Source organism: Fringilla coelebs (genome assembly GCF_963513975.1).
Source record: "Fringilla coelebs genome assembly, chromosome: 8".
Lineage (NCBI taxonomy): Eukaryota > Metazoa > Chordata > Aves > Passeriformes > Fringillidae > Fringilla > Fringilla coelebs.
Window position 1 is genome coordinate 2,907,061 of NC_140066.1, and position 15,755 is coordinate 2,922,815.

The 15,755-nt window shown below is 48.3% G+C and overlaps 1 protein-coding gene across 1 annotated transcript in view; it reads right to left on the reverse strand.

The window, feature by feature from the left end:
• Window positions 1-14,542, reverse strand: part of CDH23 (cadherin related 23) — a gene marked incomplete at its 5' end in the record, with an annotated part of 186,514 nt that extends 171,972 nt beyond the window's left edge. Inside the window, 2 exons of the mRNA XM_084210353.1 lie at window positions 10,250-10,327; window positions 14,473-14,542. Coding sequence (XP_084066479.1) covers window positions 10,250-10,327; window positions 14,473-14,542 — 148 coding nt within the window. The remainder of the gene's footprint in view (window positions 1-10,249; window positions 10,328-14,472) is intronic.
• Between the last annotated feature and the right edge of the window lie 1,213 nt (window positions 14,543-15,755).

Below are 15,755 nucleotides of genomic sequence, written 5' to 3' on the forward strand. Positions count from 1 at the left end.
GCTCCTTTTAAGGAGCATTCTCCACTCCTGGGAGCAGCACTGGGTGCAGGGTACACCGAGAGCAAACTCAGACCTCCTGCAGAATTTGCTGGTCCTGGGGTGAGCTTCCACTTCTGGGGGGGATTACCACCCCTGGATTCCAGATTCCAGCTGATTCCAGCTGGATTCCAACAGATTCCAGCTGATTTTACAGTGGAATTGTGCCTACACCAGGCGCAGCGATTTTGGCTTTTGAGACGAACTGACCAGCAAAATAAAAAATTTAAATAAAAATTTACACCCCCAGCTTACAACTTGGAATGCAGAATCAAGCTCCTGGTTTAAAATCCATGGAGGCCTCCCCTCTCTCCTAGGAGACATTTTCCCACCTATGTCTGCCAGAAACTGCCTGTGGAGCATCCCAGCCCCAATGAAACGCATTCTCCTGCCACTGCTCTGTGAACCTCCAGGGTGCTGCCAATTTTCATGGCTCCACCAGATCACCCTGTTGCAGTGTGCTGAAACCAGCTTGGAACTCTTTTTTCCTCAATTTCTGACTTTTTCAAGGAGAGGAGGTGGGCAACAACTTCTGGCTGATGCTCTCTGCAAGCCCTCAGTCCTCACTCTGCTCCTGATGGGAGCACAGTTTTTCCAAGGCAAAGAACAACTTGCAAATCCTGGGAAATCTTTCTTTTCTTCCCAACCCTTCATGCCCCTAGGAAATCTTCTGGCAGAGGTGTGGAGGCAGGATGGTGCTTTCTGTGTGGTCCCCTCACTTCTTGCCTCCCCAGCCCACCACACAGCAGGGAAATGCTGCTTTATCCAGCAGGATGTGTTTAATTTGATGCTGCTGTCATGTGGGAAAAAGTGCATTTCCAAAGTCACTGCTGGTATACTTATTTTACAGTCTTCTGCCACATCTTATTCCTTCCCCTCTATTTCCCAAAATCATTAGTAACAACCATTAATCTCTGCCTGGGAGGATGCTCCTCGTTTCTCTCCCTACCCCAAATTGTTCATCTCCCTTGGACTTTCTGTACTTCAGAATCTTTTTCCCTCCCCCTCTCCTTTTCAAATTAACTGCTTGAAACCAAAATAGCAGAGCAAGTAAAGCCACCACATCGCTGTTTATGAAAGGACATTACGTTCCACCACGCCAGCTCTCACCTCTAAGCTAATAATCAATTAGAAAGGAAAAATAAAAAGGTTTCTCCAGATTCAGGTACCAAATCACCCTCCTAATTGCTCACAGGCAGTGAGACAGCCTCCGTGGTGATACAATACCAGAGCAGGCACCTGACAAAGCCATGCAGATGAATGGAATAAAATTGAGTTACTAACCATTAAATGTCAAGTGGTTGAAATCTTTCCCCCTCGTGTACCCTGCAATATTAATAAATCTTTAAGAGAGGGAGCTCACAGAGCTTTTTTCACTGCCCTGACCAGCACTGCAAAGGGAGCAGGTGTTTTCAGATTTGTCCAACAAGGCTTCCTTTGCCCCCACCTCCTGAGTGGCTGCAGTTAATTCAAAAGCCATCACTGCACCTGTGAAAAATGTGTGTTATCTGATTGGCTTCTTGCAAATATTTAAATGAATATTGTATGTGTAATGTTAGAAAGTGATACTATATTCATTTTATTAACTAGTGTGTTAAATACAGTTTTAGGATATAACAAAATGTTAAAATAGAAACTATGCTATGTAAGATAGCTTTTTTTAAAGAGAGGAATAAGATAGCAGCCACAGGACACCCAAATCTGTCAAAGAAAGAGAATTTATTGCTCATTTATCAGAAGAAATCAACTTCTTCCTGCCTTGCTCAGCCCTGAAGACGCTGTCAGGGTTAAGAGGAAGAAGCTGACCCTGAAAGAGTTCTTCACTAGCCTGAAAATTCTATAAAAAGAGTCATGGAATGGCTTGGGTAGAAAGGGAGCTCCAAGACTGTCTTGTTCCACCCCCTGCCATGGGCAGGAACACCTTCCACCATCCCAGGCTGCTCCAAGCCCATCCAGCCTGGCCTTGGGCACTGCTAGGGATCCAGGGGCAGATCCAGGCTGCAGAGATCTCAGATGTGCCAACACCAGAAGCAGAGGGTAAAGGAGTTAGGGTTAGGGTTTTATCCCTTTTTTTTTTAAACTCACACCACCCAAATACATCAAATTTCCAGTCTGGCAGCACACAATCATGTTCATCACCGTTTGCAACCAGGGCTTTTTTTTTTCCCCTGATAGTGAAATCACAGCTCACCTTCCCCTGCAAAAATAAAATTATGAGTGCCTACAAATGCAAGTGTTTCCCTCCAGCACAGGGAACAACCCTTGGCTAATAATATTCCCCTAAAACATGAATACCTCCACAAAGGCACACATACATATATATATGTATTTGTCTCCTAACTTGAATATATACACATGTGCTTTTCCCCCCTCCTGTGGGTTTTTTTTCCCTTTGTTAAGCCTGACTCACTGCTCTTTATCATCTTTGCCACCCATGTTAATGCCTCCAATCAGCCTGGAAGGCCCCAATTTTCCTGAGCTGGGGCAGTGCTGACATCCAAGCCCAGGCACTCCAGAGTGACAAGGAGCAGGGCACAGCCAGAGAGAAGCCAGCCCAGTACAGATAATTAATGCTGCTAAAGCCATCCCAGACATAAAAAAAAATCCCCCCAGCCCTCATTACCCAACTCCCACATCTTTCTCCCTCTCCCTGGAAAGGGCTTGGCCCCCGTGCCAGGGCTCAAAAGGTGGTGAGATCAAACCTCTGGGTGGTTTGATGAGGAGCAAGGTTACCCTGGCATGTTAATGAGTCCATATTGCAAATATACTTTCTTCCTTCTCCCTCTTCCCCTTCTTAAACACGAGCATTAACGTTACTGCCTATTAGCAAAGCAGATATGAAAGTTTAAGTGATTGATGAAGTGATTAATTTAATGATGCAGGGTTAAGGGTTTGGGTGGGAGTGGGGCTTTTATTTTTTTTTTTTTAAACCTTTAAGTTTCCTGATGTTGGGAATAACTAATTTCCTAGCCTTAAGTTCTCATTAAAGATGCTGTACTTTCTGCAGCTCAACAAGTAATTTCATCGATGGGCCTTCAGATGACAGATAAAGGGCTCGAGTTGGGAGAGCTGAGATCCCCTCCCTGAGCTCTCCTCCAATATTGCTGTTCATTAGGGGCCTCAGCACATTTAGGAACGAGGCTGCTCCTCTGGAGAGCTCTCCAGAACCCTGAAAATTCAGTTTCAGGCAGCAAACAGCCATTGGGTGATAGATAAACACCGAAGAGGAAGGCCAGGTGGCCACAGCCTCCCTCAGTGAAGGAGAATCTCAGCAATGGCCACGAGGGAGGTTGAAAACCAGGCAATCTCCCTCACAGCCTGGCACATTCTTCTGGAATTGCCCTTCCTAAGAGGCCAAACCAAATCTTTCAGAGAAAGGGAATTTATTGCTCCATTATCGAGTTCTTCCTGCCTCGCTCAGCCCTGAAGACTCAGTCACGATTCAGAGGAAGAAGCTGACACTGCCCAGCCAGAATCCTGTGTGTGAATGGAATTGATGCATCATGGATGAGCTGTATGAATGTGCAACAGGCTGCTGCTTTTAAGGGTTAATCCTCTGTTAACGTGGGGCCTTTTTCTGGCTTGTTTTGCCCAGAAAGAGGTACCCAAACTATCTGTAACTCTTTGTTTTTATTGTCTCGTATTGTCCTAAATTCTAATTGTCCAATTTTTTATTACCCTAATTATGTTACTATTTTTATAACCATTTAATTACTATTAAACTTTTAAAATTCTAAAAACAAATAATTCATATTTTCTGCCATGGATCTCTGAGCTCTGAAATGATTTAATCAGCCCAGAAGCAGGCAAGGATCAGAGAGCCAGCATCTTTTTTTGTCTTTTTTTCCTTCCAGTGATGCATCTGGAGGAGCCTGGGCACAGCTGTGGGACCAAATAGGCTGAGCCCCTGCTCAGTCCCACACTGATAACCATTATCTCCAGCAGCAGCTTGAGTGGCCCAGCACCCCCAGGGACCGGTCCTGGGTGCCAAAGCATCTCCCTGTGCAAAAGGCAGTGTTGGAAGGGATGATTGCCTTGGAAAGGACAGACAGAGTGTGGAGGATGGAAGCCTGGAGATGAAAAGCCTTCTGGGCCAGTCCTTGCCTGGGACAGAGAATTAAATCATCCACAAATATCACAGGGATGTGCTGCCTCAGATCTACGTGAGGAGTCACCCTGCCTGCAAAACACCACGCTCCTCTTTGGTTTCCTTGTGAAATCATTGTGAAATAATTGTGTCCCAGCAGGCAGGAGGTGTCACACGCCATCCTAGACCCTTTAGTGGCCACTGGCCAGCAAAGTACAGCCACTCCTCAGGGGCACTCCACTACCCCTGGCTCCTCTTGGGCTGCAGGGGCACAGGGAGAGCCACAAGCCCACAGGCAGCCCCTGCTCCAGCCCATTCTGAAGTGGGTCTTACAAAGAGCAAGGTTCGGCTCTGCCCGTTCAAATTTAGTGCAGAAATATCCCACAGTGTTTGCCAGCTCAGCAGAAGCTGCACAGAGCAAAAGGAAGGCAGAGCAATCGTGAAAATTCCCTGTCAGCCAGTCAGCCATCCATCATCCATCCATCACCCATCATCCATCCATCACCCATCCAGCCATCCCTTCATCCATCCATCTATGGATCCATCCATGGATCCATCCATCACCCTTCATCCATCCATCCCTTCATCCTCCATCCATGGATCCATCCATGGATCCATCCACCACCCATCATCCATCCATCCCTCCATCCATCACCCATCATCCATCCTCCATCCATGGATCCATCCATCCCTCCATCCATCATCCATCACCCATCATCCATCCATCCATCATCTATCCATGGATCCATCCATCATCCATCCCTCCATCCATCCATCACATCCCTCCATCACATCACCCATCCTCCATCATCTGTCCATCCATCCATCCATCCATCCATCCATCCATCCATCCATCCATCCATCCTCCATCCATCCCTTCATCCATCATCTATCGCCCATCTATCACCCATCCAGCCATCATCTATCCATCCTTCCATCCATCACTTCATCCTCCATCCATGGATCCATCCATCCCTCCATCCATCACCCATTACCCATCATCCATCCATCCTCCATCCATCACCCATCATCCATCCACGGATCCATCCACCCCGCCAGCCATCATCCATCCCTTCATCCATCCATCCATCCATCACCCATTGTCCGTCCATCCATCCATCCATCCATCCATCCATCCATCCATCCTCCATCCATCCCTTCATCCATCATCTATCACCCATCCATCATCCATCCATCCATCCATCACCCATCATCCATCCATCCATCATCTATCCATGGATCCATCCATCCATCATGTGTCCATCTATCCATCCTCCATCCATCCATCCATCCCTTCATCCATCATCTATCACCCATCCATCACCCATCCATCCATCATCCATCCCTTCATCCATCCATCCATCCATCCATCCATCCATCCATCCATCCATCCATCCATCCCATCACCCATCCATCCATCTCCCATCATCTGTCCATCCATCCATCCTCCATCCATCCCTTCATCCATCATCTATCACCCATCCATCACCATCCAACCATCATCCATCCATCCCTCCCTCCATCTGCCTTGCTCTCTGAGCATGGTGCACCCCGGGATGGAGGGCACAGCCCAGGGCTCCTGGGAGAGCCAGAGGAAAAGGGGGCTCTGAGCAGCAGGCACAGCCCAGGTCACTGGGCATGGCCCTGCTGGGGCTGGCCCTGCTCCCTGCTCCTGACCTGGGACTTGCTGACTTGGGGCTTCTCCGCCATCCCAGGGTAATTTGTGGTGCTGAGGCAGCTGTTGGAAGCCTGGATGCTGAGAATTTCAGATTTTCTGTGCTCAAGAACCCCCAAGAGAACACTGCACTTGACCTGAGGCTGTAGAGAAAGCTTCCAAAACTGACAGAACTGAAATTATAGGTGTGTGGTTTTGAATAGAAGCGTGGTAGAAAACTTAAAATTTCAAGTTTTAGGATATAGTAATATATTTAAAGCTATGATTGAGATTTTAAGGTGATAGCTAGTCCTTCTTCACCTTCTTCATGAGTTTGAGTAGCAATTTTTTGAGTAGTATTTTGTAATTAGACAGAAAAATCCGCATTACGAGATGTGAAAGATTAGTTATTAGGTTAAAAATAAAAATAATTTAAGAATTTAAGTGTCATTTCTTAAATAAATGGTTTCTCCTTAAAAAACCTTGTAAAGATAGATAAGGAACCGTTTTGTAGCTTGTCAGTATAAATACTGTAAACTCACAGCTTGTGAGACTGTGATATAGACAAAAACCTAATAAATGTTGAAATCTAAACACAAAATGCCATCTTAAACCCTTGCAATCCCAATCCTAACAAAAAAGAAAATAAAGTAAAAAGAGGAAAGGGGAAGGGGAAGGGGAAGGGGAAGGGGAAGGGGAAGGGGAAGGGGAAGGGGAAGGGGAAGGGGAAGGGGAAGGGGAAGGGGAAGGGGAAGGGGAAGGGGAAGGGGAAGGGGAAGGGGAAGGGAAGAGAAGAGAAGAGAAGAGAAGAGAAGAGAAGAGAAGAGAAGAGAAGAGAAGAGAAGAGAAGAGAAGAGAAGAGAAGAGAAGAGAAGAGAAGAGAAGAGAAGAGAAGAGAAGCTTAAAGATCACCTTGGTACAACCCCCTGCCATTTCCAGGTGCTCACAGCCCCATGCAGGCTGAGCTAAGATCCAGACTAAGCCCCTCTGCTGGTTTTAAGCAAGGCACGAGTTACCAAGGCCTGACAGGCAGGAGGGGACGCTGTCACTACCATATTTCCTGAAAAACCCCTTCTCTCTCCAGGATTTATTCTCCTGGGAAGATGAGAAGCCTCAGAGAAAAAAACCCAATATTATCTCATTTGCTTCTCCCTGTTTTGCTGCTTTGCAATGGGGTTTGGACATTGTTTATCCAACAGCTGCATGTTTGATTGGTTCCATGTGAATTGTTTTTACTTAATGACCAATCACCATCAGCTGTGTCGGAGTCTGAGGGGGGTCAGCCAGGAGTTTTTCATTATCATTCTTGTTAAGCCTTCTGTCTGTATCCTTTCTGTATTCTTTAGTATAATTTTAGTATAGTTTTTATATAGTTATGGTATATATAGTTTAGTTATAGTGTATAGTTATGGTATATAGTTATGTATGTCATTTTGGTATATAGTTATGGTATACCATTCTTTAATATCATATAAGCACATAAAATAATAAATCAGCCCTCTGAGAGCATGGAGTCTGATTCTCATCTCTCACGTTGTCCTGGGGACCTCACAAACCCAACAGGACACCTTGTCCCCACCTGGGTGACCGTGCCCCTGACATGACCCGCCCCGAGGGCAAGGCCAAGCACATGTTATCACCTCCAGAGCAGTGGGTGAAGCGTTTCCCACCCTTCTAAGACAACATTATTCCAAAATGTTCTCGCTAGGATGGAGGGAAGTGGAATTGCACTCGTCTGAACGGCCTCTTTTGTCACGCATTTTGCGAGGCGTCGAGGCATGAAAGCTTTCAGAGCAACCTGGCTGAATCCGGGCTGGGTGGTTATAAGGCTACTCACAGAGCTGACATGATGGATCATCTTCATTTCCCCACTCCTGTCCTGCTCACAGCAAATCCATTTGCTGGGCAATTAGACTGCAGTCATTACATTATGCTAAGAAGATGCTCCTCTGGCAGCGGCAGGGACCCTGAGCAGGAGGAGCCTGGAGTGCTGCCTGCCCATTCCCAGCTACTGTAAATGCAGGGCTGTGCTGGGGTTTGAGGGTCCTCAGGACGAGGGAGGAGATGGGAATCTTGACCCCGTGTTCTCAGAAGGCTGATTGATTATTTGATGATATATATTACATTAAAAGAAAAGGATATACTAAAGAAAGAGAAAGGCTAGCAAAGAATGAATAATAAAATCTCCTGACCGACGCCGAGAGTCCGACACAGCTGGACCAGAATTGGTCATCAAGTAGAAACAACTCACATGAGATCAGTCAAAGATGCACCTTGGTAAACCATCTCCAGACCACATTCCACAGCCACCAGATAGTTGTTGTTTGCATTTCTTTTCTGAGGCTTCTCAGGAGAAAATCCTAGCGAAAGGATTTTCATAAAATATCACAGTGACACAGAGAGGGCAGGAATGATGCATCTGGCTCCATGTTCTCAGAAGGCTAATTTATCACTTTATTATACTATATTAAAGAATACTATCCTATCCTAAAGCATACAGAAAGGATACTAAAAAGATAATAATGAAAAGTCGTGACTCTTTCCAGAATCCCAGCACTGATTGGCCAAGGAGTTAAAACAACTCACACCAGAGTCCAATCAGGCAATCACCTGTGGGTAAACAATCTCCAAACACATTCCACACGAGCACAACACAGGAGAAGCAACTGAGCTAAGAATTGTTTTCCTTTTTCTCTGAGGCTTCTCGCTGCCTTTCAACTTCCCAGGAGAAAAACCCTGGGCAAAGGAATCGTGTTCAGAGAATGTGAATGCCCACACCCAACTGCTGGCAAATCCAGGGCTGCAGTAAATCCAGCTCTGGGATTAAGCAAGATGGCCCTTGGGATGATTTTGCTTGAGGCAAACAGCAGCAGGATGGAGATGGACAGTCCCTCTCCTGCACACTCCCCTCCCAAGGGGGTTCATCCAGCCAATAAAACACAGTTTATCCAAGTAAAACACAGGGTGATAGAGCTGCTGGCAGCTGGCATGGGCTCTCCATGTCTTGCAACCCAACCAATCCCCATCCCTCCTCCTCATCTCCCTCCTTCCCCTACAATTCCCTCCCAGAGCTCCCACCTCCAGCTCCCTCTTCACATGTGTGTGTGTGTGTTATCTCACCCATTACTTCTGGGTGAAATAACTGACTACAGGGTCAGTCCACCTGAAAATTGCTCTCCCCAGACCTAAATGAAACAGATGGGCATTGATGATGTTTTGGGAGAAATTAATCAGCCTGGACCGGCGGCAGCGCCAGCAGCTCCCCTGGCCCAATCTCGCCTAATGAATTCCGAGCTCTCTGTCTTAATAGCTCCTGACAAGACTAATTTACTCTTGTAAGTGATTAGAGGGGGAATGATCTCTTAATTGTTGCTTAAGATCCCTTTTGGCACGGCAGGCAGCAGGCAGGGAGCTGCTGGCTTTGGAGGGAGGGATGGGCGCGCAAACAGACCTCAAAAAAATACACTCCTATTTTATTTTTTTTTTTTTCCCAGGAAACAGGCACCACACACAGTTCTGCTCCTCACACACAGGATATCAGGAAGGTGTTTCCAGATGCTACCTTTTTTTTTTTTTGAAGTTAATAAACCTTCACTCAGAAAACACCTACCAACAGCAGGAAACACAGAAACAACTGCGTGTGTCAACACTTCCCAGGCTGACATTTCCCTCCGGTGCATCTGGAAACAAAATCTCAAGGTGCCAATATTCTTAAGAGTCAATTATATGCATACACACAGTGCAATACAAAGTTAAAAAAATAAATAAATTCAACTGCCAAAGTAATTCCAAGAATGGCTTGACTGGCGTAATGTCTCACTGCAAAGCAGGCTGGAGGAAATCTCCCTATTTTCTGACAAAATAGGAGTTCAGTCCAATTCCCATGAGGTATTTCAGGCTCGAGTACTTGGAGAGCAAGGTGCTCTGTGAGGAAGCATTTCCATGGAGCTGTTCCCAGCCAGCTACAGGGCCTCTCCTGAGGCTGAGCTCAGCCACCACGCTCCACCATCCACCCAAAGCAAGGCTCCACATCCTGCCTGACTGCTCAGACACCACCCCAAATCCCACAGGGAGTGCCATTCCTGACCAAGGGCACCCTGGAAGGGGCGGAAGGCTCGGCTGAGCAGCCCCTGGAGATCTCTCCAGAGCCTGGGTGCAGTCAGAGCCCTTCCCTCAGGAAGGTCTGCTGGGGCTGGAGGTGGGAGAAGGGACCTCCAGAGGCTCCATCCCAGGCTCCCAATCGATTCCTCCCCCATTAAAGGGCAGTCAGGAGCCCTGATTGAAGACCAAGAGTTTAATGGGCTGAGAGCCTGGGAAGGCGCCGAGAGCGACCGGGTCGATTTCTGCATTTACTAAAAACCAATCCCCAGCTAAAGAAAGCAAGAAAAGCTCCATCTGTCAATCAAAAGGAAAACATTCCTCTTCCATGCTTTTTCCACGGGGTGGTGGCAGCCTGTGCCCGTCCCACTTACCCACAGGCGTGTCCTCGTTGATCAGCAGGTAGGTGTCGAAGAAGTAGTTGATGAAGTATGGCAGGCGATTGCCCTGACCTGGAAAGAGAGGACAGAAACAAGGAGTTACTTCCCAAGGCTGGGAAGGGCTGGGGAATGCTCACAGGAGCCACTTCCCTCCACCAGCCTTTCTGGATTTGGTGTTTTCCAGAAGGCAGAGGGGAGGGGGAAAGCCGACAGCGCGGGCGCCGGGAGCATCAATTACTGCTTCAGCCCACGGTGGATACCTTTGCCTTGCTCCCACAGCTGAGAGCCTTTTGCCTTGTCAGGCAGACCAGCAAAGCCTTCCCTCTGCCATCACCGGGCTGCCTTTCCCTCTAATTGCCTCCTTTCACCTCTAATCACCGGGCTCGCTCCTCTCCACTCCCTCTCGGGGAGCGCCGAGCCTGCCCCTGGCCCGCAGCCTCATTAGGGGACAGAGCCAAGTGCAGAGCACGTAGGATGGTGACAAAGGCAGCCTGAGCCGGGGAAAGAGTCGGCCAGGAAGGAGAGAGGTGGAGGGAGAGGCACGCGGTGATTTCCCCAGGAAGGTTTGGTGGGGCGTGCTCAGCATCCCGCCTCCGGGGAGCAGGACAGACCAAACCTCAGCAGCCTCGTCGCCTGCCGAGCTGCCAAAGGAAGGAGATGCTCCTGAGACCTTGCAAACACGGGTCCCAGGTGTGCATCCCACCAAACCAGCTCCTGGGGATGTGATCATGGGATGCGGGAGCAGCCCCAGCTCCCCCCGGGCTCTCTCCATAACAAGGCAGGGATTTCTCAGCGCTGCCCTCTTTCCTGAGGCACCGGGTTGGTTAAACACCCTGAGAAATGGGAGAGCACTGGAGGCAGCACGGTTGCAAAGGCACATTTAAATCCCAGCCTCTGGAGTCAAGCACCTGGAAAGGAAATAAAAAGGAGCCTGACAAAATGGGTTATTGGAGAGCTGAGGGCATCTCCAGGGGCTTGGCAGCGCACTTGTCACTGCCTGCCACCGGGGCCAGCAGGCTCTGGGAGGGGCAAATGAGGCTACAACACCCCCAGCAGCCCTTGGCACACAGGATTCTCTCCTGCAGAACCTTTCTGTTTCAAAACACACCCCTTAATATCACCAGCAGGCTAAAAATAAGGAGCACTTCCCAATCCCAGCTGCAGCAGGGTCTGTGTGTCTGGAGGAGGGAGACCTGCCCCTGGGAGCGGGGCACTGCTTTGGGCTGCAGATCCCAGGACAAAGCTGGAATTTCCCTCTCAGACTGCCACAGGCAGCCAGGTCCAGCCTGGGACATGCCACCCCTGGGACCCTCAGCACAAGACCCCCAGCACAGGAAGGACATGGAGCTGCTGGAGAGACCCCAGAGGGGGTGGCATGAAGATCTGAGGGAGCTGGGGCTCCTCTGTGCTGGGAAAACTGGAGAAGAGCAGGCTCCAGGGACACCTGGGCTGGTGGAGGTCTCTGCCCATCTCCTGCAGCCTTGGCCAGGCAGGAGCAGGGGGACTCCACACCACCCCAGAGCTGAACCATCCTCCTGCAAACGCTCCAGACCCACCCAGGCTCCCCCTGCCCATCACATCCCAGCTGGTGGCTTCACCAGGAGCTTCTGGCAAGAGTGTCACAGTCATGTCTTCTGAAAAATCCTTTCACTAGGATCTTTTCTCCAGAGAAGCTTCAGCTTCTCCACGTTTTGCTGCTTTGGAATGTGACCTGGGGAATTGTTTACCCAGCACATGAAATTGTTTTTACTTGATGACCAATGACAGCCAGCTGTGTTGAGGCTGTGAGCAGCCACAAGGTTTTGTTATCATTCCTTCCCCTTCCTTGCTAGCCTTCTGATGGAATCCTTTCCTCTGCTCTTTAGTATAGTTTTAGTAGAGCATTTTTAATATAATATCTATCATGAAATAATCAATCAGTCTTCTGAAACATGGAGTCAAGAGCCCCATCTCTTCCCTTGTTGGGGTTGCCTGCAAATTCCACAGAGGAGCCGCTCCATCACCTGCAACACCCAGGGTGCACGGCAGGGCATCCATCCCTTATCCCTTATCCCTATCCCAGGCCCAGCAGCTGTGCCAGCACTTGCTTATCACAGAGATGGCAACCCAAGCCCCTGGGCATGTTTTGGGAGAGAAGGGCTGGAATTCTGCTGAGCTGCAGAGCCTCCAGATCCCCGGCTCCGTGTGCCGTCTGTCCAGGGCTTTGCTGTTTGTCACTGCACGGAGGGAGCTGGGCTGGCAGACCCCACTTCCAACGGGACAGAGTGGCAAGTGACCTCTCAGGGAGGTAAAGGACTTGCTTTTTCCCCTTATTTGCTCCCTTTCCAGAGGAGCTCCAGCTCCAGCGAGGCTCTCCTTGATCCAACTCGACACCGGAGGGAGATTGACTGCGCCTGTCACTCACGGCTAATGTCATCCACTGACTGCCTAATCAGCCTGCCAATCTGGGCCAGCCATCTCCAGCCTTCAGGAGGGGAAAAAAGGGGGGAAAAAGCCTGCATTCCAAAGGGCACGGTGCTATCAGAGGGACACAGGCTGGCTATTGTTTATCAGCAAGAGCCACGCAGGCACCCTGCTCCCAAACCGGCACCCAGGGGGGATAGGGCAGTCATGTAACAATCCCGATTTTCACGGGGCTTTGCTGCACATCTACAGCTCCTGTGCGCCCTGTGATGTGCCAAAACCTGCCCCAAAAGGCACATTTTCTACACCAAAAGGCCATTGTCCCACCAGCTCCCTCTCTGTGCCAGGAAAGACCCAGAGCATCAGTGGGAAGAGCTTCCTGTGGAGGCTCTTCTGGCCCACAGCCCTGCCTTTCCCCCAGCTGGAATTAGAAGAGAGGTTTTGCAGCTTGGACAGGAATTATTTCTCCCCCCACAGCACATATTTAAGCACAGTTCAGGTCATCATTTTGCAGCTGAAAGCAGAGGGAGAGACTTGCCTGCAATATTCTGCTGCTACACAGCCAACAAGCTTCTGCTTTACAGCCCTGCCTGTGATCCCTCCCTCTCTCCCTCCAGTTTTCTTGAGGTTTTTTTGGTGCACATTGACCTCAGGCCAGGTCCAGCACCAGCTCTGCCTTGGCCAATCCACATCTGGAAGTTTCCAAGAGCAACTTTTCATTGAGATACCCCAGGAGCATCCAGCCCTGCTGGGATCACCAGCACATCCACCCTTCTCCAAGGCTCTTACATCCCCTGCCTGTGCTCCTTCCCTCTCTCCCTCCAGTTTTCTTGAGGATTTTTTGGTGCACATTGACCTCATGCCAGGTCCAGCACCAGCTCTGCCTTGGCCAATCCACACCTGGAAGTTTCCAGCCCTGCTGGGCTCACCAGCACATCCACCCTTCTCCAAGGCTTTTTCCAGTCCCACCAAGCCTCTCCCAAGAGGGGCCAGGTGTGCAGCCAGTGAGGGCTGCAAGAAAATAGGGAGCATGATGTGAAGGTCCCCACGATTTCCTGGGATGGAGACATGAAAGGTCTGATGGAGGCAGGAGGTTTGCTCAGCCCTGCACCCCACCAGTGCAGCTCTGCATATTCACTGTGAAAAATGTGTATTTTATGATTGGCTTTTGGCAAATATTCAAATTAATATTATATGTGTTGTGTCAGAAAGTGATGCTGTGTTAATTCTCTTAAGTAGTGTGTTAAATACAGTTTTAAGTTATAACAAAATGTTAAAATAGAAACTATGTATGTGAGATTTTTTTTAAGAAAGGAATGAGGTAGCAGCCACAGGACACCCAAATCTTTCAGAGAAAGGGAATTTATTTCTCCATTATCAGGAGAAATGAACTTCTTCCTGCCTTGCTCAGCCTGTCAGGGTTCAGAGGAAGAAGCTGACACTGCCCAGCCAGAATCCTGTGTGTGAATGGAATTGATGCATCATGGATGAGCTGTAGGAATGTGCAACAGGCTGCTGCTTTTAAGGGTTAATCCTCTGTTAACGTGGGGCCTTTTTGGGGCTTATTTTGCCCAGAAAGAGGCACCTGGACTGTCTGTAACTCTTTGTTTCTATTGTCTCATATTGTCCTAAATCCAAATTATCCAAATTATTATCCCTCTAATTATATTCCTATTTTTATAACCACTTTATTATCATTAAACTTTCAAACCTTTAAAAGTGACCGGCGTTTTTCACACCACAAAGACAGCAATTGCCACCTTTGCACCCTGCAAACCCAGTCCCAAGCAGGGAGAGAGCAGGGACAGACCTACCTGGAGAGACCAGCTCCAGGAGCAGGAGGACGGGCAGGAGGTTGGCAGCAGCAGCCACGGGGTGCTTCATGGTTCCTGTCAAACAAGAGAGGCACTGTCAAGACCTGGTCTCCCTAAATCAGGCTCAGGGCATCCATGCTCTGCTCCCAACATCCTTTTGGCCATGGAAACCAGGGGGCACCTGCCAGAGGGGCTCCGTTTTCTCCTTTCTGCTTCCCCAAGTGTCGCATTCACGTTTTTTGGAAAAATCCCTTGGCCCAGGATTCTTCTCCTGGGAAGCTGAGAAGCCTCAGAGAAAAGGAAAACAACTCTTGTCTCATTTGCTTCTCCTGTGTTGTGCTCATGTGGAATGTGTTTGGAGATTGTTCCATTGGATTTTAGTGAGTTGCTTTCACTCTTTGGCCAGTCGGGGCCAAGCTGTGTCAGGACTCTGGAGAGAGTCAGGAGTTTTCATTATTATCTTTTTAGCCTTCTGTCTGTACCCTTTCTGTATTCTTCAGTGTAGTTTAGTATAGCATTCTTTAATATAATATAGTATCATAAAATAACAAATTGGCCTTCTGAGAGCATGGGGTCAGATGCACACACTAAGGACACAGAATAAAACAGCACACCCTCACCTGCTGGTGTTCAGAGCACCAGAGCCAAAGCTTTTCCCAAACCAACCCCACAAAACCTCAGCCAGGTGCCCCTCTGCAAGGAAATCAGCGCAGGTGGGTTTTAAAACACCCCACAATATCATCTCATTTGTTTCACCTGTGTTTGCTGCTTTGGAATGTAATTTAAAAATTGTTTGTCCAACAGGTGAATTGTTTTTTACTTAATAACCAATTCCAGTCAGCTGTGTCAAGACTGAAAAAAAAATCACAACTTTTCGCTTTCATTCTTGTTAAGTCTTCTGTGCATATCCTTTAGTAGAGTTTTAGTGCAACATCCTTTAATATAAGTACATATAATCAATAAAATCAATAATAATAAATACAAATAATAAATTAGCCTTCTAAGCACATAGAGTCAAATTCTCAATCCCTCCCTCGCCCTGGGGACCCCAAAAATACCGCACATGGACCCCAAAAATACCAGACATGGGAACCCTCCTGGAGGCTCCTGAAGGAGCTCCAAAGCCACAGCTACACCTATTTTATTTTTTACTGATGGATGTGTCACAGAAGACAGCTCCTAACAATTCTGTCACTGCAGAAAGGGCCTGAAATTCTAATTTCTCCTGCTATTTTGCTACGGAGAGTCTCTCTGGGATGGAGAGGTCTTGTGCCTAGACAAGA